The sequence below is a fragment of the Bacillus rossius genome, chromosome 16 (assembly GCF_032445375.1).
Source record: "Bacillus rossius redtenbacheri isolate Brsri chromosome 16, Brsri_v3, whole genome shotgun sequence".
Taxonomy (NCBI): Eukaryota; Metazoa; Arthropoda; class Insecta; order Phasmatodea; family Bacillidae; genus Bacillus; species Bacillus rossius.
This window is the reverse complement of record NC_086343.1, coordinates 433839-455130: the sequence shown is the minus strand read 5'-3', so window position 1 is coordinate 455130 and position 21292 is coordinate 433839. Positions and strand designations below refer to the sequence as shown.

Below are 21292 nucleotides of genomic sequence, written 5' to 3'. Positions count from 1 at the left end.
GCCATCTATCGGATCCAGTGAAAACATCTCCAGGCTTTCACACGGTAATCTCGCGGCGGTGCAGTGTTGGTCGCTTGTTCCACTGGAGCCGCCCTTGTCGGGGAACTGCCAACCCAGAGGGGACGTTGAGTGGGCGCGAGCGATACTTTCATCGCTGTGTTCGCGTCGCTCTCGCTTTAGAAAGGCTGCGTGGCTGCGTGGCTCCGGGGCAGAACAGAACCATAGAACAAGACTGGCTGGATGGGGCTGCACCTCGCGACTCTCGCCGGAGACAGAATCGTGCTGCGGCGCTGCGGCGCCAATGGGAACTGCTGGGTTTCGCTGCCAGCTCTTACTTTCCCACTCGCCATACCATGCTAGTTTTGGTTGTTTTTTTCGTCACAACTGTAGTTTAAGGGTATAGTTTGAAGCGATATAGGGATGACAAAACTTTTAAACACGTCGATATATCGATATCGATATATACTCTTAGCCATGCTTTACTTATTACAAAATTATCATTTTAGTATATGTTACATTGGGTTCTTGATACATCTATGATACTATGACCATAATTTTACTATTTTTTTCAGCCAAATTTATTTACACATAATTTTAATGAATGTTTTGTTTTCTTGAAAAATATTATTTTATTCAAACTCGATACAATCGATACAAAATATCGACATAAAAGTATCGATATTTCATATATATATATTTGTTTTTGTATTTATATTTGTATTTATTGTTTTGTCACTAGTATATGCAACCCATTTTCACTAAGTGTAAGTGTAAAAAGTTGCGCAAGTTATAATTACGAAAAAGGAGGTATCGTGTAGGAGTTTCAGAAAAGGCCCATAAATAAAAGTAGTGAAACGAAAATAAAAAAAAGACGTGTGAGACAGAGCCTTAAATATCAGTTTGCTACTGACAGTTACATAATCCAAATTATGATCACTTTGATTCTTTAACAATGGAGCATTTGAGATTAAAGAAATTTTACTGTCTAATGAAAGAAAAAAATATATACAATCGTAAACAGTTAACATTTGTATTAATCCGTGAAGCTAAATAAATTACGGTAGGTACGTGACAATAAAACGTGTTTATTTTTAAAAACTCTGAGAATAACAGTATTTCTTTTAGTTTTGTCGTAGGCTTAACACATAAAATTTGTTATCTAAACAAACAAAAAACAGATTACTTTGTAGATACCGAATGTTGTTATTTGTACTTCGTTGAATTTAGAAATAATGTGCAAGAGATAATGTACTATGGCTCTTATTGTGCCAGCAAAAATCATTGAAAGTAGGATATGACGCGGCAGACGTAAAGGTTTATTGAAATGTATTGCCATCGCAGATTTGGAATGAACGGGGTTTTGTTGGAAGCATTTTTTATAACGCGCCTAAAGAAGTCTAACTTCATAAAATATAAGCCTTCAGCATCAAAAAAAAGTTTAATGTAAAATAAAATGTAATAATTCTAACGAAGAAAACATGCATATTTTATTAAATCCAATGAATGTAGTTTTGACTGAAAGAAAATATTTTATTACTGTTAGAAAAGATTCCGCACTGAAGCTAATTGTTGTTGCAGTCACTGACAGTTTCCCGAAAGGGAAAACGCGCGCAAGTCAATACTCGGAAACAGCATGAAGAAATGCTCTGAAGCACGATTGGACGGCGTCACGTCACGTGACATGCAGGGCTGCCAACCGCCGGGTAGACCCCCTGCTCCTAGGCGCTCGAGGGGTGTGGGAAAATTTTATTTTAAAAATTATTTCTTCAGGGGAATTCATGCTGATTTTGTGATTAGTGTGAGTGAAACTTAAAATTTTGGGTTATTAGTTATTTATATATTTAGTTGATAGAAAAAGTTCGAGCATAAAAAGGGTTTGGTTTTTTTATCAATAACAAAAATGCTTTAATATATATGAATAACTTTTGCGAATTGGCAACAATCGGACATTTTATATTTTTTTAAATTTTATACAATTACTACTTAAAATAACAATGCGAAAACTTTAAAAAATTGGCTGTCTCTTAAAATATAATCATTTTTTTCAATATGATATAAATTCGAATTCGTAGAGTTGCATTCCGATGATTCATAAAATGACTTTTGGTCAAAATAATAAGTAATTTTACTTCGAGTGTTATATTTGTTGAATAATACACTGGCTTTATGAAACAGCATTGTTACAAACGTACTGGGAACACGGCTGCGAGGCGGGCCAGTGAACCCTCCTGGCGGCCATCTTGCCTGTGGGCCCCCGGGTGGGGCGCGGCCCACTGACGCAGCGCATACCTCGGCGCATTAGTGGCGCGGCCTCGCCACCGTCCACATGCGGGCTCCCGCGTGGAGTGGCGTGTCTAGGACGCCACTGTTCTGGGAGCTTCGGGCGCAGGGTCGACCCTGATGACGCGACACACGTCAAAGGGATGCGAGGCCACTCCAGAAGGATGGCTGATGGGTATAAAAGCGGCGACGCCAACTTCTGAGCCAGTGAGTGCAGTGGACGACGAGCGACAGGTACATCGGGACTGTGCGTGTGCGATGCACGGCGTGTTGGGACAGGGGTGCGCGGGGAGAGGCGAGCTCCAGTTTTGGAAACTGAACTGCGGACTGGATCAAATATTGATTAATTTGTGAACAAACATTTTAAATGCTGTAGTTCAGTTGGGAGTTTAAATATTAGTAACAAATTAAACTTATCGTATTTAGTTAATAATTGTGTTATCCTTTACGAACCTGTTTTCCCACTCATCACACGTATTTATTATTTAAGGGAAGAAAAAACGATAACCCTGAAAACTCTTTGTTTTAAAAACAAAAATTTAAAAATAAATTGGGAATTAATTTTTTTTTGTGACTGGAAGAATTTTTTTTTGTGAACAGTAAGGAATCGAGCCGTTGGATGATGAAGAGGGGGGTGAATGGCCCCCTTTGATTCGCATCGGCTTCCTGCTGATCCAGAGACTGTTGGCGTGGGGGAGGGGGGGCGACAGCGGCGCAGTCTGGCCGCGCCCCGGGAACAAAACACTGTGGCCGCTTTTTTTCTCTTTTGAGGGGATTAAGGGCTTATCTGTCGCGCGGACACTGCCCGTCATTAGCCATTAGCCACGTGGGCTTGTGGTGCGGCCGCGGTGGGGGGGGGGGGGGGGAGGGGAGGGAGGGTATCGATCACGGCAGAGCGTGTCGCCCGCCTGCAGACCTGTTGGCTGGTGCCTTCCTTCGCACGTCGCGAGTCTGCGGTGAACTCACCTTCACACGTCACACGCTTCCAAGATACCGCCTATTATAAACACACGTTTACACTTCTAGGAGCGGATATTTTGAAGTGAAACTTCTTTGCTGAGGGGGACTACAATTTTCGAGCGTTACGAAAATTCCGATCGCAGAGGGGAAATAGTTAGGTCCCGGGTGGAGGGGGGGGGGGGGGGAACCGGGAGAGGAGGAGATTTATTTATTTATTTTTTATTTCGGTTGAGTTTGTACTTTACCAACCTCATTATTTTGTATAAGTTCAGTCATTTTTTTAATTTTTAATTTATATTAATTATATGCATGCAAAATTAAAGTTAGTTTTTTTTTATTCCTCTAAGTAAACTAATGGCGTCATGGCCGAGTGGCTAGGAGCAAGTGGACTGTTTTCCCTCGTGGTGTGATGTTGGAAGCCTGGACCAGGCCAGTGGCCCTGAAGGGGGGGGGGGGACCTCCTGGAAGCTCCAGCGCGGCTGGAAGTTGCGCGCAGTTAATTATTCCAGTGCCGTTCATCGAGCAGACCCTGCCGCGGGCGCCTCGCCAGCGGACCTTTGAGAACCTGAGGCGTCTCCACAGACAAGGGGCGAACAAACAAACATTGCGGTAGGCCGCCTCTGGAACACTCTGACGCAGTTTTTTTTTTTTTTTTTAACGTGAAAACGTCGTGTGAATGGGAAGTTCATCTTGGCCATCTTCCTCTCACTACTGATCCAGGGGGAGCGGGGGGGGGGGGGGGGTAGTACCACACTGGAAAACTACAATAACGGTAAAGTACAAGGTCGTTGTATTTTTGTACGTATCTCGGTTATAAGAACACAGTTCAAAATTTTTTTGAAACATTTTTGTTTATTCTCGTGCGCGATCTGTTGAATTAATACATGACTGGAACTGCAGAAACTCGCCGTCAGAAGTGCCATCTGTAGTCTTTTAACTTAACCCAAGAAACTGCTGGGGTTGACAGAGCCACCTTTCGGCGTATTCTATGCACTAATCTGAGAGAAACGCCGTTGTACTTCAATCCATGGAGTGTATAAGAAATTATGGCGGAATTCCTCCTCGTCCTATAAACTTATGGTAGTTCTCCAGTATGGAAGTTTTCCGCGCCCTCGTGTCTGGTTCGCTCAGCAACAAGAAGTGGCCCTTTTTGGAATCTTCACGGGCTATTTTTTCTTCTAATCGTCATTTTGATCGTACAAATTCGCCATATGGTTTGGCCGTAGACATTGGAATTTTTTTTCCCACAATATTTTTCGTAAGTTAATCTTCTCACAGTTGTAACATCATAAACGTTGTCAATGTTTAGTTGGATTAAGTTCTACAGCTACCGCGAATTATATCCTCGTCGAAAAATATTTCGTTGGAATAATTGGAGGCGACAAATTTAATTTTTCCTATATTTTGATGAATGTTACTACCCCTAAATATTTCAATGAAATAATTCTGCTTGAGCGACAAAATATGTAATTGTTGGAGCACTTCAATCAGTTCTAAATCTGGAAGCAGTGTGTTCAATCTTAACTACTTCATCTATTATTTACAGTAAAAATATTGATCAGCTCCATGTAAAATAAAAGACGTAGACTAGCCTTGCGAAGCACTTTAGACCGTATGTCGCGATGAACCTGGAAGTCTTTGACTGTCGGTCAAATTCAGATTCATTCTGTATATGCGCAACTCGGATATAGGGAACCTGGTTCATATTTTATAACGCTTCAAAGGCTATTCTTTTTTTCGTTACACATCACTTTTCAAATTAATATCCCTGTTTTTATAAAACGTATCCACGGCAAACAAGAGATGAGTCTTCTGGAGGCTAGTGTGTTACCACTGCGTCCCGCGACCCCTCGTGTGGTCGCAGCTACCACGTGTCTGGAACATCGGAAACTCGACCTTCTTCTTCTGAACCCACGTGCACTCGCCGACTGCACTGCCGTCTATCTGTAATTGAAGTAACGTGATCGAAAGTGCGGTGACAAATAATAGACTGTACCGAAAATATCGATTCTCAACGGATTTTTTTTATTGAAGTTCGTAGGTAGACACTAGATTAACTGTCGTTTATGCGCAGTATAGTATAAATAATATTAACACCCGAGGCCTTGTTTTTTTTTTTTTTTTTTTCCTGGATGCGCGATAACATGACAGTATGCTGAAATGTTAATAATAGTTCTTCTGTATAATACGGACAAAATTATATCTGTTGTTTTTCATTTTCCTCGGTTATTACAGAAGCAATCGGGCAGAAACACATTTAACTTGAAATAAAATCCACTTTGAAAAAAAAATTAACACGTGTATTAAGATGTATCATTTAGTTCATAAAGGTAGTTCCGTAATAAACATTTAAACTATTATCAGGCAATGAATGACAAGGCACTAGTCTGTGTGTTGCCTGAAGTAGCTCTCTCGTGCCGGGCTAGTGGAGGTGGGCCTGTGTCCTTGTGACGTCACGGCGGCTGTGGACAGCAATAGCCCGGGCTGTCCCGGGCCAAGAATACACCCGGCGTGGCGTGGCTGCGGCCACACGCCAGCTGCTGTGTGGCTCCGTGCTCGTACTTGTGGACACGACTTCGGAACGTAATTTGACATTTCTTAAATGGATCTTGAACAATGTATTTGTAGATTATAAATTGCTACAAGAGTTCTCTCCTTGGTCGATAGGGTGACACTCTAGTTGTCCTCGTCTCCCCCTGGTCCAGGTCCAGTCACCGCGCGTGCCTGGGCTCCAGTCGTCCCAGCGGGCGTGTGCCTGGATGCACTGGACATGTCTCCCAACCAGCTGCTCTCCGGGAAGCCTACAACTCACGTACTTTCGGTCAGGGCTGCAACTAGAGTCTCTGGCACCCGGGGCATGAATGGATTCATGCGCCCCCTCCCTCTTTTTTTGCACATACCACACCAATAAAGCGGGGGGTCCGGCGGGGGCCCTCCCACGGAAAAATGGTGCCATTTAAGCATTTTCCATACCTACATGTAACAGTTTCTGTGCTACTGTAACTTCCATGCATGAACCCACTATGTCCATAAAGTAGTCCGTATAATCACTAGACTTGTTCATTAAATATGTTGAGACGTTATATTGTAAATCATATTAGACATTCCTGGCATGCAAGTTAAAAAACTTTTTACCAGTTACCAGTTGTAGCAGGAATTACAATGCAAGCGATTTCGGCGCCCCCATAGCTTTGCGCCCGGGGCGTATGCCCCGCTTGCCGCCCCCCCCCCCCCCTAGTTACGGCCCTGGTTTCGGTTCCCTGCAAGAATTCCCTAAGGTTTCCGAAGTTTTTGCGTTTTGGTATTAACGCCACTTCAGCCGCTAAATCAGAAGTTTTCAATGAAAACAAGCATGTTGTGACTGACCCAACCTAACCTAACCATTCGATTTTTTTTTTTTAATTTAAATTTTTGAGAGAAATCCGAAGTTGCAGGAACGTGGTAGGGAACCGAAACTACGTGAGTTGTAGGCTTCCCCCCCACTCTCCGGAGGACCGCCACTCGTGACGTCACGTCAGCCGGCGCGCGAGTAATTAAGGTCCGGCCTGTGTTGCTGCGTGGCGTTGTTATTAATATCACAGGCGGGCCTCCAGGGGTGGGAGGGGGTGGGGCACGCTCCCGAACTCGCGATATTGTGTCTCGGCGCGGCGGGTCGCAGTAATGAAGGCGCTGCGTGGGGGGCCGTGTACACTCCTACACCTTCGGTTTACGAAAGAAAGAAAAATTGTTTGTCTGTAAAGTCGGTTTACGGACGATAGTTTAACGTGACGTCATAACAAAACATTGATGAAATGATTGCATACTTCTATGAATAAAATTGAATAATTTTTATTTTAATAATAAATAATAAATACTTGAAATTATACTAGTAATCAGATTTTTAAAATGCAAGAATAATTAACCTTTATTGCCGAAATTGTTGTAATGAGCAATGAAAACCACAATAAATTTTCGCTTCACTTTATAAACAGTCGAGTGGAAGAGAGATAGATGCGACGCAAGCGTACAATGAGCGCAACGGGACACAGCGTAACGGAACAATGAGCGTAACGGGACACTTTTTCGTGCGTGCAGCCGGCGTTCATCGATTTATTGGACGTCACGTCAAATAAAGCTGGTTGCACATTAGCCAGGGATCTTCGCCAATTCTCTTACTTTGAACATTAGAATATTCTTGGTATATTATAAAAAAAACACATTAAAAAACTTAAGTCTATAGTAAGATCAACTTTTTTTCCAAAGTGTGTGTGTTCGTTTTTGTCTAGAACGAAACGTAATGGCACATATGTAGCACATTTTTTCCCCCTATAAAACACTAGTTAAATGTTACATCTGTAGAAATGACCTTGAATATTTAATAAGAGCATGGAAATATTTTTCTATAATAACGGGTAAAGCTCTCACACGCCATTTTGATTTTCTTTTGTTTTTTTCGTCATCACTTTTATTTAAGGGCTATGTATTTTTAAAATTTTAACACGATAACTTCCTTAAGTTTGTTGTTATGCCACAAATTTTTCCAACATATACACTTAGCGTAGTATCATTTGCGTAAACAGCCGCGCAACTGATGATAGTTACGAGGACTTGCGCGCCTCTTTACACTCGTTATATTGATCTGTGAATTACTGGTTGCAGGACAAAAAATGAAAGCAAGGCATAAAGTTAATAATTTTAAACAGCCCTTAAATAAATGTAATTACATTAAAATATTTTTAAAAAGTAAGATGGCACGTGAGAGAGACCGGGAGACGAAGGGGCGTGTGATGTGGGGCGGGTGGCAGCCCTGCTGGCTGGGACAGCATGTGGTGCCCTGACCAAGCAACACGCAGTTAAAAACTTTGATAACTCTTTAAAAAAACATTATGTTTACTCGAGTTTATGTGGATTTAAATTTTTACCAATTTTCGTTTATGAAATTATTATGCAGACAAGTGAAACACTTAACAAAAGTAAGCTCGTGTGTGACGGAAAACAGTGCGCTTCACGTCTACGTGCAGTATTCTCACAAATCGTATACACCTTTTAATGAAAGATGCACTAAAAATTACTAGTAATCTTTTTTTTTTTAAATGATACATATTTAAAACATGCATGCAACACAATTTATTAATAAGCTCCCATATCTTGAGAGCGTCATGCGATTCCCTCACGCGCAAATCGATTCGCTAACCTATTATTCAGATCACATAACTTGGCCCGTCGCTAGCGGCTCGTATCCTTGCGCGCGCACGTAGCCCCTCCCCCGGGGAGTTTGTGGGGGGGGGGGGGGTGGATATAAGCCCGGGAGCGACGCGCGGAATCGAGGCAGATAAATAAAGAGCGCGTGCGAATTCCCCTCCTGTCCTCCTTCCCCCTCCCCTATGGCCGTGGTTTAAAAAAGAAACACAAAGCAGGCGGCGCTCCGCGCGAGCTGCTGTGCCCCCCCCCCCCCTCTCCTGCATCTTGTGTGCTCCTGCAGGTCTCGCCCTGCAAGGGCTGCGTTCTCGCATTCCGGCGCCATGTTGCCGAATGCCCTTCCAAATACTTATTTTGTGCGAGAATTAGGCGTATGTCCCCGTCCATTCGGGTAATTTTTTTTCGTTTGAAATCGTGAAAAGGTGGATGAAAGTCATTGTAATAGAATTAAGTAATGTGTATGAAACTTTATAATAGTAGAACTACCCCCGGAATATATTTGGTAAACTGAAATGGTCATAGTAAAAAGTTATCTCGTATTTTCAAATACCGGAGAAAACTAGCATTACGATGATTATAATTAGAGACCGGAAAAATTCGCGATTTCACTGACCTATAGGATAGACTCCATGATCCTTTATGCACTCGGGAAAATTACATCTGCTCATTGGCTACTGACTCGAGACACCTGTAAACTGGGACGCTCGTGGTTCGATACTTCTTCTGTTGAAGTTTTTTTCACTGGCTCAGAGTCCTTCGGGTAAACTGTGGCCCAATCACTGAAGCAGCAGGACAGACTATTTGGAGTCTAGCCTGTCGCGAAACGAATCCGCGAATTTTTCATGTCTCTAATTATAATGCATACTTTCCTTGCTGTATGTGAACGGTCTCGGTAGTGCAACTGTAGACCGCGCGCTTATTGAACTCGAGGTAATGTTCACCTTCGACGAGACAAGCAACTCCGGACACAGACCGCGACAGTCTGCGAGCTCACAGACACTCCGCGCCAGGCTCCGAGGGTTCGACGGATGTCTGCGTATGCATCTCTCCCGGCGCTGATGAGAAAGTCTGCATCCGAGAGCTCGCGAAGCAGGGAAGATATTTATACGTCAACGGCGTTTCTATTTTTATAACGCCATGTCTGGCGCCATTACCCCTCCTCGCTGGTTCAGATTCGCCAGGAAGCTCGATAGCTCTTCCCCCCCCCCCCCACTCCAGGCGAGATGCGGCATGGGATGGATCACCCGGGGGAGAGGGGGGGGGGGGGGTTATGGAAAGGAAATACGCTGGTTAGTAATCGGGTCACCGAACTACCAAGAGCTGTTCCGCGGACGTTCATGCAATTTTTGTACTCAAGTTTTCTAAAGTTCGTATCCAAAAAAAAAAATGTTTTAACACAATCATTTATAGTTTCAGTTCCACTGTTTACGCGATCATATGCACGCTGGAGATGGGCGACCGGAACGTCTGATGAAGTGTTGGCCTTCCACGCGGCTGGAACGCACGAGCCAGTGGTCCGGACAGATTTCTCCAATAAATAATAAAGGCATATTTTCAATTGCTTCATTCCTATGTGTAATCCCTGTTAGGGTATAATAGGAGATTAATTAATTAACAATAATAATAATTTTATCTTCAAGTCATGTAATCTTCATTTAAATTATTTTTAATTATTTGGTTATTCGGGGTTGGTAGGAGGTTATATTTCATTGTCCCCATATGGATATAATGTTGTTATATACATATTATATATTTTCAATTAAAATTAATTTCTTCTACCCAAAGAAATACATGTTAAAGTAAAAGTTAATAATATTAAACAAAAATTTTCTCTTACAATTATTCTTCACCGTTCAAATTCTTCCAAACGTTTCCCCATTTCTGTTACTAAATTTTTCCATATTTCAAAAGAGTTCTTGTTTTGGATTAGACTTCGCAGGTCTTGATAATCATATCCTAGTGCCAAGAGTTCTTGAATATATTTTTCTCTGATATCTTCTGTCTTCTTGCAATGATGTAAAACATGCAATACAAGTGGCCCTGACAGTCTGCAAGCCCACAGACGTGGCGGGAACTTGTCGCAGGGCCGGATTCAGAGGAGCGGAGGCCTCGGGGCAACAGAGGAGCGGAGGCCCCCTGGCCCCAAATTATTTCCCAAATAAAATGAACAATTTTTTTTTTCAGTCGAGTTTTCCAATAAATAATTTACTGTGAAATCAAGTAGATTCTCTTAGTATTTGAAAAAAAAGAACACACAAATATAATCGGAGACAAGAATTACATGAAATTAAATTTCAGTGTTAATGAATAATTCTGTTAATATTTAACAATAGTATAATCATGTATGTACAAAGTACTGTACGTAAAACAGCGAAAAAAGAATATCAAAGGAAAAGATGTTTACTTGTCGGGGTTTGAAAGAATTTTTTTTTCCGAAGTCTCTATTGTGGGGGCCCTCCGTTTGTGGAGGCCCCGGGGCTTTCGCCCGGTTGCCCTCCCCTAAATCCGGCCCTGACTTGTCCTGCGACTAGTGTCCGACTGGACGTCAGAGGCCTCGGCGCATCTCCACGTCCGTCTCCCGGCGCCGTGTGTGGGCGGTATGAAGTGTTCTGTCACGCAGCAGCAGCTGTGCGTGAGCCGCTCCTGTGATTGCAACTGCGCTCTGCATGCACATGAATGCAAATTCCGTAGAGAGAGGAAAAAAAAAACAAATCGCAGTTGTGTTTAGTTGCGAGCCGGTCCCTGGTGGGTGGTGGAGGGGTGAACAGGCTGGACAGGGGGGATGTTTGCCCCCGGCAGGAATGCCGCGGACCGAGCGTCGAATGTAGCAATCCCTTGTTCCCTTTGTCGCCGAAAGGGGATGAGAGTCCCGTCGTGTCCGACGGGAATATATTTTATCGACGAATAGTTTTGCATCGGCGTGTGAGTTGCTACTGGCTGGTCGACCCGCCTACGTCACTGCGCTTCTGCTCGAAATTCGCAAAGGAAAAAAAAAATATATGCGATCGACAATTACAGTACCGTGTAAATTTCTGATCTCGGTAACGAGAAAATTCATGTGTTCTCGTGTTGCAAATAACTTGTCATTCGAAACTAGGACACGGATTCTTAAAACCAATTGCCAAGCGTGGAAAATGTACGAAAAGTATTCATTTTAGGAAGGGGGGGGGGAGTAAAATTGTTTCCCTACTTATGGCATAACTGTAATTCTGTTAAACACGATGGTAATAACCTCGGACCCAAATAAAAAGTAACATGTAAAAAAAAATTTTTTTTCTCTTGATGTTCTGATAAAGGTGTATACTTTAGTTTGGACTATATCCAAAGTTAAGCACCACCGAGTGTGGTTGGTACTTTGATGGGTGACCACGATTATTATAAAACTTTTAAAATAGATATATGTACACACAATAATACACACACATGCGAATGAATCATGCGTGTGCGCCATCTTTTCGAGGTTTCTGAGACTTCCTCACATTTCCATTCCATATTAACGAAAATACTACTACCATATGCCGTATACCGAGAGATGAGATTTTTTCTCTGAACAATTCGCTGTTACATTTGTGCAAATCATGGAAGAAGAAGAAAACCGGTGAAAAGCCCAGAACTTAATGTTGCAATAAAATCTCAATGGTTTGAAGCTTGAACTACTTAAAATGTTTGAATGCAGGCTGGGCATACGACACAAGGGCGCTGTGCTGGAGGGTCGGGGTTCGAGTCCCTGCGAGGGGCTAGCGCTTGTCTCGACACTGAGACCAGCTCCTGGCTCTCGGCTGTTAGCTGCTTGCGCGCCGCGAGAAGTACTCTTTAGAATTATAATATTTGATGTACATGAGAAATTTGTTGTTTTACTATCAGCGAAACAGTTAAACCTTTCCTGACTCACAACAATAATAATAAAATATTACTTGCATACACATAACTGATGTAGAATACTTTTTTTTTTTTTTTTTAATTTCCTCGCGGTTACGATTTCATTTTCTGTGTAACTCTTTGATGTGAGGCATGTTCTGAAGTTCCGAGCAAGAGGTTGTCTGTCTCGCCGCGACGTTGCCAGTTTGTGCTCCAAGTTGAATTGCTCGGATGGCAGGCACGCGACCTGGTGTTCCTCGGGCCATGGCCCGGGTGTCCTGGGGCAACATGACTGCTGTGCCTAGCACCAGTTGTGGTGATTACTGGACCCAGGCTCAGTGGCCGTGCTGACGTGTTTCAAGGACCACTCGCGCTCTAGTTTGGATTCCTGATCAGTAGGGGCAGGAAATTTTCGCGAAAAAATCTGAACGCCTACTAGACTGCAACCAGGTATACCCACACCAGCGGTTTCTTCCTTGTGGTTGGCGGTCGTCTGCGAGAGAAGTAGTTGCCTTGTTTGCACGAGTTTGCTTCCACACTGAATTAGTGTGATTGGTTGTTGTAACAATCGACATGCACCTCAAAGTAACTCACCCAATCACGAAACACAGACGATGCGACAGTGTTTTAACTTCCAGCTACTCTCGGGATCTATTCGCGAAATTTTCATGGCCCTACTGATCAGGCATTATCATCTGCGGGGACTAGAGTAATTAGTTGCTTCTTTAAATTATATTTATGTGACCACCATTCAACCGGGGGGGGGGGGGGACAATAAAATGATAGTTGCTTCTTATTTCCAAGATACAGTGTTGTAAACACGGCCTCCCCAGCTGGAGGTCTGCCCCCACAAGGTCTAGCGGGCCTTGGGACTGCTGGGCCCTTCTTCACGCCCCTGCCGCCGGGTCCCCAGTTCGGTCCCTTTGTCTCCGGCCCTTTGTGAGCGTGGTTTCAGCTGTGATCAGTTTAGCGTGGACCAGTATGAAACACTCCTGGCTCTCGGCTGCTGTTCCGGCGAGAGAGTGAGAGAGAGGGAGGGAATTAGTCGCCGCGGCCAGAGGCACTGAGGGTCGCAACTGCCTCGCCCCTCGCAGAGCACAATTACACCGCGACCCTCTGGTATTTCACTCTCCCCCCCCCCCCTCCACACCTCCCTCTCCGCGGAGACGGAGGGCCGTTATTAATGCCGCCGCCGTGGTTTTTGCGCGTCGCCGTTGCGGGTCGGGTAGCGCCGAGGTTTTGTTTCACTCCGTGGTCAGGGGTGGGGGGGGCCGTTTACACACGTCGCATTTCCGGCGCGCGCAGATTAATGCAGCCGCCTCCCTCCTGCCCCCAGGCCCCAGCCCACACACACACCGGCCAGTGCTCTGCTCCACTCGCCTTACAGGGATATTCTCAACTCGATCGTGGCCAAATGAGATTAAGTTTCTTTAGACAAGTAAAGTTTTTTTTTTTTTTTTAAATAATAATACAACATAGACACGGTATTGTTACCGTTTTCGGTAACTTTCTTTGCAATTTAGTTGGTTGTTGCTTGTTTTCTTTTAAGAAGCGTTTCTTTGGTTTTGCCTTTAATAATTTAAATTTTGTTTTTGTAATTAATAATTTATTTATTGTTTTGGTTATTGTTATTTCATTATTCATAGTTTTGCTTATTAGGTTTTACCTTTTTTTATTATTAAATTGCATTAGGAGGACACGAAAATGAAACCGTTTGCAAAAAAATGCAAATGCAAAAAAATACGTTCACTAATTCTAAATTAATTGTGAGTGGTGAGAGTTTTTTGTTTTAAATATAAAAATTAAACTTGTGGGTATTGTTATCGGGGCATCGGCAGTTGCCGGGCATGCATTGCAATGCCACAATCAATTTTTTTATATTTTGTTTTAAGTAGGTACACATACCCAAATTTTCTCTTTATCTCTCTCTTTTCCTATCTATATTCCTATTCCTCTATGTATATATCTGTATCTCTATCTCCATATATATGTCTTATCTCTCTGTCTAAGCAGCATGCATTGTAGTTGGTTGTTGGAGTTGTCGCTGGTCAGCAGTTTCAGACTGCCAGCGCCCAGGCTGTATGAATACAGGATAGGCTGCACAACAGTGGCCACAGGCAGCACGAGTGTGGAGCTGCAGTCTGCTGGTTGTGGCTGTTGGGACACCACTCACTGTGCCAACTGTTTCAACTTGAACTATAAAACTTCCCACTAAAGAAAATCTGATAAAGCAACTAAAAAAAATTAAAAAAGAAAAGTGTCACTTAACGAAGGCTTATCAGCTCTATTTGTACAGCCTTTTTTTTTAATTAACATATAATCTCACTACTTTATTTTCGTGATCTCATATTCGTTTATGTTAATTAATGGATTAGATAATTAATGTAAGATTAACTAATAATTGTATTTTAAATTTTAATGTATTTCAAGCTAGTAATTTTTTATTTATATTAACTTAAATTTTGTTTTGTAATTTTTTTTAATATTATAATTTAAGAATTAATAATGTTTCGTGGAAAATATTACCGCATGCTATATTTCAACACACATATTTTTGTATGATGCAGACTACTGTGTACGTCTAAAGTTTTTTTTTTTTTTAGCATATCTCTCGGCAGAATCCGGCTGCTTTGTGCATTTATGTGAGCAACCAATATAAGCGAACCAGAAATATATATCAATCAATAATTACTTTATGTTCGCGCTATAGAGTTTTCGAAATGTAGGCTGCAGTCTCTGCGTGGCGAGTTGGCACTTTTGTTAGTAAATTGTTTGATTTTTATTCCCATTAGAAAAATTTAATATACTGATATCAAAAAGATGTAAAAATAAGTAAATAGAATAAATTACTTTATTTTCTGAACCCAGCGTCGAGTATAATTTTGCAAGTAAAACTGTTCGGAAATATTGATTGTTTGCCTGTAGAATTTCTGGATGTAAGAAGCTACAAAAATCGTAAATATAAACAAGCAACGTGTTATGTTTTGGTGTTTACGCTTTTTTGCAGCTTCATTAGAGTAATAGGTTTTATTTTCCCGTCTGTCTGTCTGTCTGTCCGTTGCAGCGACCTGTGTTGATGTACTGTTGGTTTTGTTCCAGGTGAGTACAGTGTCCAGTGTCCAGTGTCCAGTGTCCAGTGCAATCTGCCCGCGAGGTGCAGAGGTGAGTGACCGCTCACTCTCCAGAGCGCACTCTTTGTACTGCCGCCCACGGAGAAGAAACTCTGATTGCTGGCATGGAGACCTAGCTTATGAAGTAGTTTTAACCCACCCTCCAGATAGTAGCTACATTGATTGTGTAAAGTAATGCGCAAGCTATCACCAGGCAAACTAATTACCTCTATTTTGGTAGCAACATATTTTGTGGTGTGGCACACAATAAATTTGTATCTCCTACTCATTTCAAAGAAATACTACATATTGTAGCCGTTAACATGGTGCGACTTCCGGAAAATTTTTATATATATTTTTTCGTTTCACTGTCAATAGACCCCAAAAACATCGTCAACCCTAAAGTGTGTATGTATATATGTGTATGTATGTATATATATATACACACACACATATCACGTGTCTATGGAAACAATAATTGCCGCTCATAAGCCAACATATTGAATAGATCATAATCTACCATATAAATGAATGATTCTCTTACGTTTATTAATATTGGTTTAAGTGACTAAATTTCAACCGTGTAACGAATAATTTTGCTTGTTGGAATTAATATACGTTAAAACCCCCCCCCCCCCCCCCCTGGATCGTAGCCTGACTGCCTTGTTTACCTGATACAGAACTAGTCTGTCCCTCTTACATTTCTATGAGCGTTTTTACTGCCTGTCATCTGATGTAGCATTATCAGACTGTAACTTTTCTCGTGCAGTTATCGTTTGTTACTAATGCCTTCCAGCGCTGGTTGCACCACACGCCGACACCGACTGCTAGTAACGGGTTTTTCGTATGGAAAATTGCTTCCAGCTTCGTTCCTAGGTATCATCCCTTGTGTGGGTGTTCTAGGAGCATTACTAATTAGTCGATAGTCTTTCTATCTCAAACTGGCTTATTGAGGTCTTCAAAATCTTCCACTTGAGGGTGTTACGAATTTCTTTCTTCCTTCAATACAATGTTTACATGTTTATATTAAGCTAAATCAGAGTATATGTGTGTATATAATGATATATTAAAGAACACGTACACTCATACACATTCCTATTATTGTGTGTGATCTGGCGCACTTGTACGTTATACTGACGTGTGACAGTGTCAGTGAGAGTCAATAGCGACTATGTGCCGAACAAGCAGTGCGCCTGCGCCCTGATTGGCTGACCTATTCCCGCCGTGTTGTCTGGAGGGACTTGTCCAGCCTCCAGTGCGCCTGGAAGCCTTCCAGCCGCCCGCCCCTCCTCTCCTCTTCTCACCCTGCAATTAGGCCCCTCCACCATTGTCCCGCCGTCAGGCGACCATGGGACTGTTTCACCCTCTCCCGACCCTTTGTGCCCGCGCTCTGTAATTCCATCTGGAGGTGTTTTTGTGCGCCGCGTGGCTGGGTCGTGCGTCTTGCTGCCTCCCCCCCCTCTACCCACCCTCTCCATCACTCACCCCCCCCCCCCTCCGCCAGGGGTGACCAGCCTGTAAGCCCCGAGGCCCAATCACAACCTTTCAAACATCCAGCACAGCACGTCAGTTCGTACCTTGCAGGCCATGGTGTTTTGTTAGTATCAACAGGAAACACTCCCTCAAACTTCCCCTCTTGCGTATTCATTTAATGCAGTTTTATTTGTTACCGATATTTACACTTTCAATTAAATCTACAGCACGTTAAAAAAAAAGTTTGTTCACAAACTAGTCGATGGTCTCACACCAGCGAAGCAGAAAAAAATCGCAATGAAACATTTCAAATGCAATTATTCTAACCAAAATATGTAACATACACAAAAAATGGGTGCTTGTACTTATGTACGCGCTTTAGAAGTAATACTTATGTACCTGGCGTAATAAAAATAACTTTAAATTTTGCATGCAAATAATTAATAAAAATAAAATAATGAAAGGACTGGAGAGGTATTATAAATACGGTTGGTAAAGTAAAAATCAATAAAATTAAGAAATTTCGAATAATTACTCAGTATTCAATATTGATATAAACACATGTATTAAATTTAATTATTGAATTTAGTAAAATATACGCGATACATTTAAATTATTAATGAAAACAAATGTTTATTCTAATTTAAACATAATTTCACTTAAATAAATACACTTGAGAAAGTTTATAAACACAATTTTACCACTAATATTCACAAATAAATAAATGTTTTAATTATATGGACCAGTATTCAAAATCTATCACTCACTAAAGAATATGATTTAAAAGCACATTTATAATTTTTATTTGTATTTAGCCTTTTTTCATCTTGTCAATTTTTTTTTTGTGTTTCAAATTGCGCGCACATGGTAAAAATTCACTTTCATTTTTTCATAACGCGCCTAAAGAAGTACCTATACCTTCAAAAACAACTATTTTCGTTGGACAGCTTTATCTGATACACAAATTACGTATGATTTTGTTTTTACTGGCGATTGCTGGTGTGCAGTACAATAACTCAGCAACTGGTGACTTGAAAAAAAAAAAAGAGTATTTTTTAACCACATTTTCCATCCAAAGTTTGATATAATTTCAGCCGTCAAACGCCATTATAAAGACGTAATAACGAAAATGCGAAGGGGCTGTGGAAACCGAACTAACGTAGTTGAAGGCTACTTGAGAGGCGATGTTTTGCGCGGCACACAAAGAGTCGCAGTGACTGGTGCCAGTGGTGCCAGTGGTGCCAGTGGGGCCAGGGGTGCCAACTGTGAGCGCGCCAGGCCAGCAGCGGGCGCTGCGTCGGCGCCCTTTGAAGCGCGGCCCTAACGGGGTTAGCGCCTGACTGGCCGGTCGCTCTGCGCCAATCAGGTTGCGCCCTGACGCTGTTTGAAGCAGCGGGCGCACTAACTCCATCAGGGGCGCGCGGTGACATGGGAGAGTGGTAAACTGGTTACACTGCATGTTTGTGTCGGCGGGAGTGGTGGCTACTTTCCCTCTCCACTCGTCGACCTGACACGGACCCGGAGAAGGGAAGGGGGGGGGGGGAGGAGGACAATGTTCTAATAATGATTAACAATTAGAGACCGGAAAAATTCGCGAATTCATTTCGCGATAGGCTAAAATACAAATAGTTATACCTCAGTGCTGCCTCTGCTATTGGCTCACAACTCACTTGGATGACTCTGGGCCAATGAGAAACACCCGACCAAAGCTTTATCGAATCACAGGCTAATACGTTGGGATGTCTCACAAGACAGCAGCCAATGAGTGGGTGGCATTTGACCGAGCGTACGTAGAACTATGGAGTTCATCCTAGAGGTAATTGAACCCGCGAATTTTTCCTGCCCCTATTAACAATAAATATTACTCACTGTTTAAGTACAAGAAAAACTGTGCGTGTTACTGTTTCTTCAAAAATTTCTGCCATTCGGAACATGCCAAATCTTTTGAATGAAATATGATATCCATAACAGGAGTTGAGCGCCATTTATGCGGGAAATGAAGGTACTGGCCCAACAGCTCTCTCTACGCTGCTGGTTGAACAGTGAACAAGGAAGTACGCGAGAGAGATGGTGGTAAATATATAATTCAAGGCACTCACAGCTGACTGTATAGGATACATGTATATATTTTCTGAAACAAGCGCATGCGCACACACTCTTATTTTTTCGCTCATCCATCTCTCCCGGTTCTTTTTTTTTTTTTTTTTTTTTTTTTTTTTTTTTTTTTTTTTTAGGGTGGGACGAATCATCGTGCAAAGAGGAGAACGAAAACGATCCCAGCCACGTATATAGCATAGTGCTGTCTTTCTGTTTGGCCAAGTACCTATTCTCTATCCTTTTTGTGCCAGAAATGTATCACAACACTGTTTCACGAAAAAGTTGCATTAAATTTGGGCTTGAAATTTTACTCTCATCGCGCCCAAAGAAGTTTCACGTAAAAAAAAAAAAAACTTGAGATTTGTAGATAAGTTTGTGCTCAAGGGACCATGAAACAAAAAAAAACTAGGTAGTAATTTCCCGGAAGTGTCTACGAGAGTAAGTTCTGACGAGAGATTAAATAAATACACGTTCATCCTTCAGTTTGGAACCCTTGCTACTATTTAGCGTCAAAAATAACATATCATGTAACACACACAGTCGAGAGTGCAGATATAACTAATTGTCTGGTCCGGACGCAAAAGCCCAAGGCCTCGCGTACCTGCAGACGGCCTCAGCCAGGGAAAACCACTCTCAGCAGTTGGCGGCCTTGCGTGCCCTTATGTGCGCAGCCCGGGTGTGTTTCCGCTGTGCCCCGCCCCGAGCATAACCCGCGTGTTCGGTGCGCGTGTAGAACAACACGTGTTGTTTTTACTCGTGTGTGGGAATACCAAGCATCCTTCCTTCCTTCCGCAGGGTCTTTTTGCAAACTCACGTCAGAACATGTCCTTTGTTTTGTACTTAAATTTATTCGTCAGATTTTAAAGTTACGTTAACATTATCTCGTCCAGCTTAGAGACGTTTTTGTTCGTGCTCAATCCGTGTGAATTTAATTAGGTGATTTCGAAATTTCCCTACTTAATTATTGCTTTATAAAGTGTAATACTTTATGTAGACTTAGCGACATTTATTTTTACTAAGCGCCTAAGTCTCCGTCATAAACCAACATCCTTTTTTTTTTAACCACGCAGAATTCGAGTTTTAGTTGGTTTTACCAAACTTTAAACGCACAATTCAATATGGTTTACAAACTTCACTTACTAGACGCTTACAGTATTTGGTAAATGTTACAAGAAAATTTTCGGAATCACGTCAAAATATATTATTACAAACGTTGAAAAAATTTGTAAATAGTGTATTAAATCTCTGTGTTATAAAATTAATAGTTTAAATGAAGAAGCAGGTTATGCAGTCTTCTAAATTACTGTGAACATGGAGTTTCAGCATGCATTTTGTTTGCCACGCAAGAAGAAAAAAACATGTTTGCAGCAAGATTCCAAAGTGGCCCTAGGCGAGTATGCGCGGTCTCGGGAAACCTACGATTCACTCGTCCTTCTGGACATACCCGAATACTCACGTTGGCAAGCCTTCTTTCAACAGACGAGAGGCAAACGCCCGATCGTACATCTTCGGGTTTTTTATTTGTTCATTGTAAATATATATACAACTCATGATAACTAATGGTGAATTAGGTTAGGTTAGCTACATTATAAATACTTTAAAACTTTGTAAACGGTTTCCCAGCCCTGGATAGCTGCATATTAAAAAGTTATTTGCTAAGCAACCATAAAATGATTTTACAGTATTTTTAATGTAGCTATACTTCCCTAATATAACCAACCGTCCACAATGTTTTAAAGTATTTATAATGTAGCTAACCTAACCTAATTGACCATTAGTTATCATGAGTTGTATATATACTTACAATGAACAAATAAAAAAAAACCGAGGATGCACGATGGGTCGTTTGGCTCTCGTCTGTGAAGAGAAGGCTGCCCTCGCATCGCAGGACGTCGCAAGGACCCGAGTGTAGCCGCGACTCCAGCGGGAGCGACGGCTGGTTCAGTTTGAATTTATTCCAAGTGAAAAGGACGGTGGTTTCGCCCCCGGGCCGCCCGGCGACGGACAGAGGTGTTCGTGTCGCCTGCTCTCGGCTGCAACACAGCTGCAGAACAATTACCAGTGACGCAGCGAGCGACAGGTATTTTTTTTTTCATCTAACGATACGCTGGAACGATCCTGACGCTGCTGAATAATTAATTTTCACTCTCTCCCCCCCCCCCCCCCCCCCCCCCCCCCCCCCCCCGCGGCCGTCCTACCCACGCGGAACTTTTTTTTTTTTTGCGATCGTGTTCTCGCGAAACACGCGTCCTTTTTAATTAGTTCGCGACCAGCGAGTGCTTGTGTGTCTCGGGCCAGCTCCGAGTGCATTTAGCCGACTTCACTGGCGACTGCCG

General features: G+C 42.3%; 1 protein-coding gene across 15 annotated transcripts in view; it reads left to right on the top strand.

Annotated features, from left to right (window-relative positions):
• Positions 1-21292, top strand: part of LOC134540220 (semaphorin-1A-like) — a 411248-nt gene that overhangs the window by 250682 nt on the left and 139274 nt on the right. For 8 of the 15 annotated variants that reach the window (XM_063382822.1, XM_063382832.1, XM_063382828.1 and 5 more), the window contains one exon: positions 15376-15438. The exons of the other annotated variants lie outside the window; for them this stretch is intronic. In XM_063382822.1, coding sequence (XP_063238892.1) covers positions 15376-15438 — 63 coding nt within the window. The remainder of the gene's footprint in view (positions 1-15375; positions 15439-21292) is intronic. 15 annotated transcript variants of the gene reach the window in all.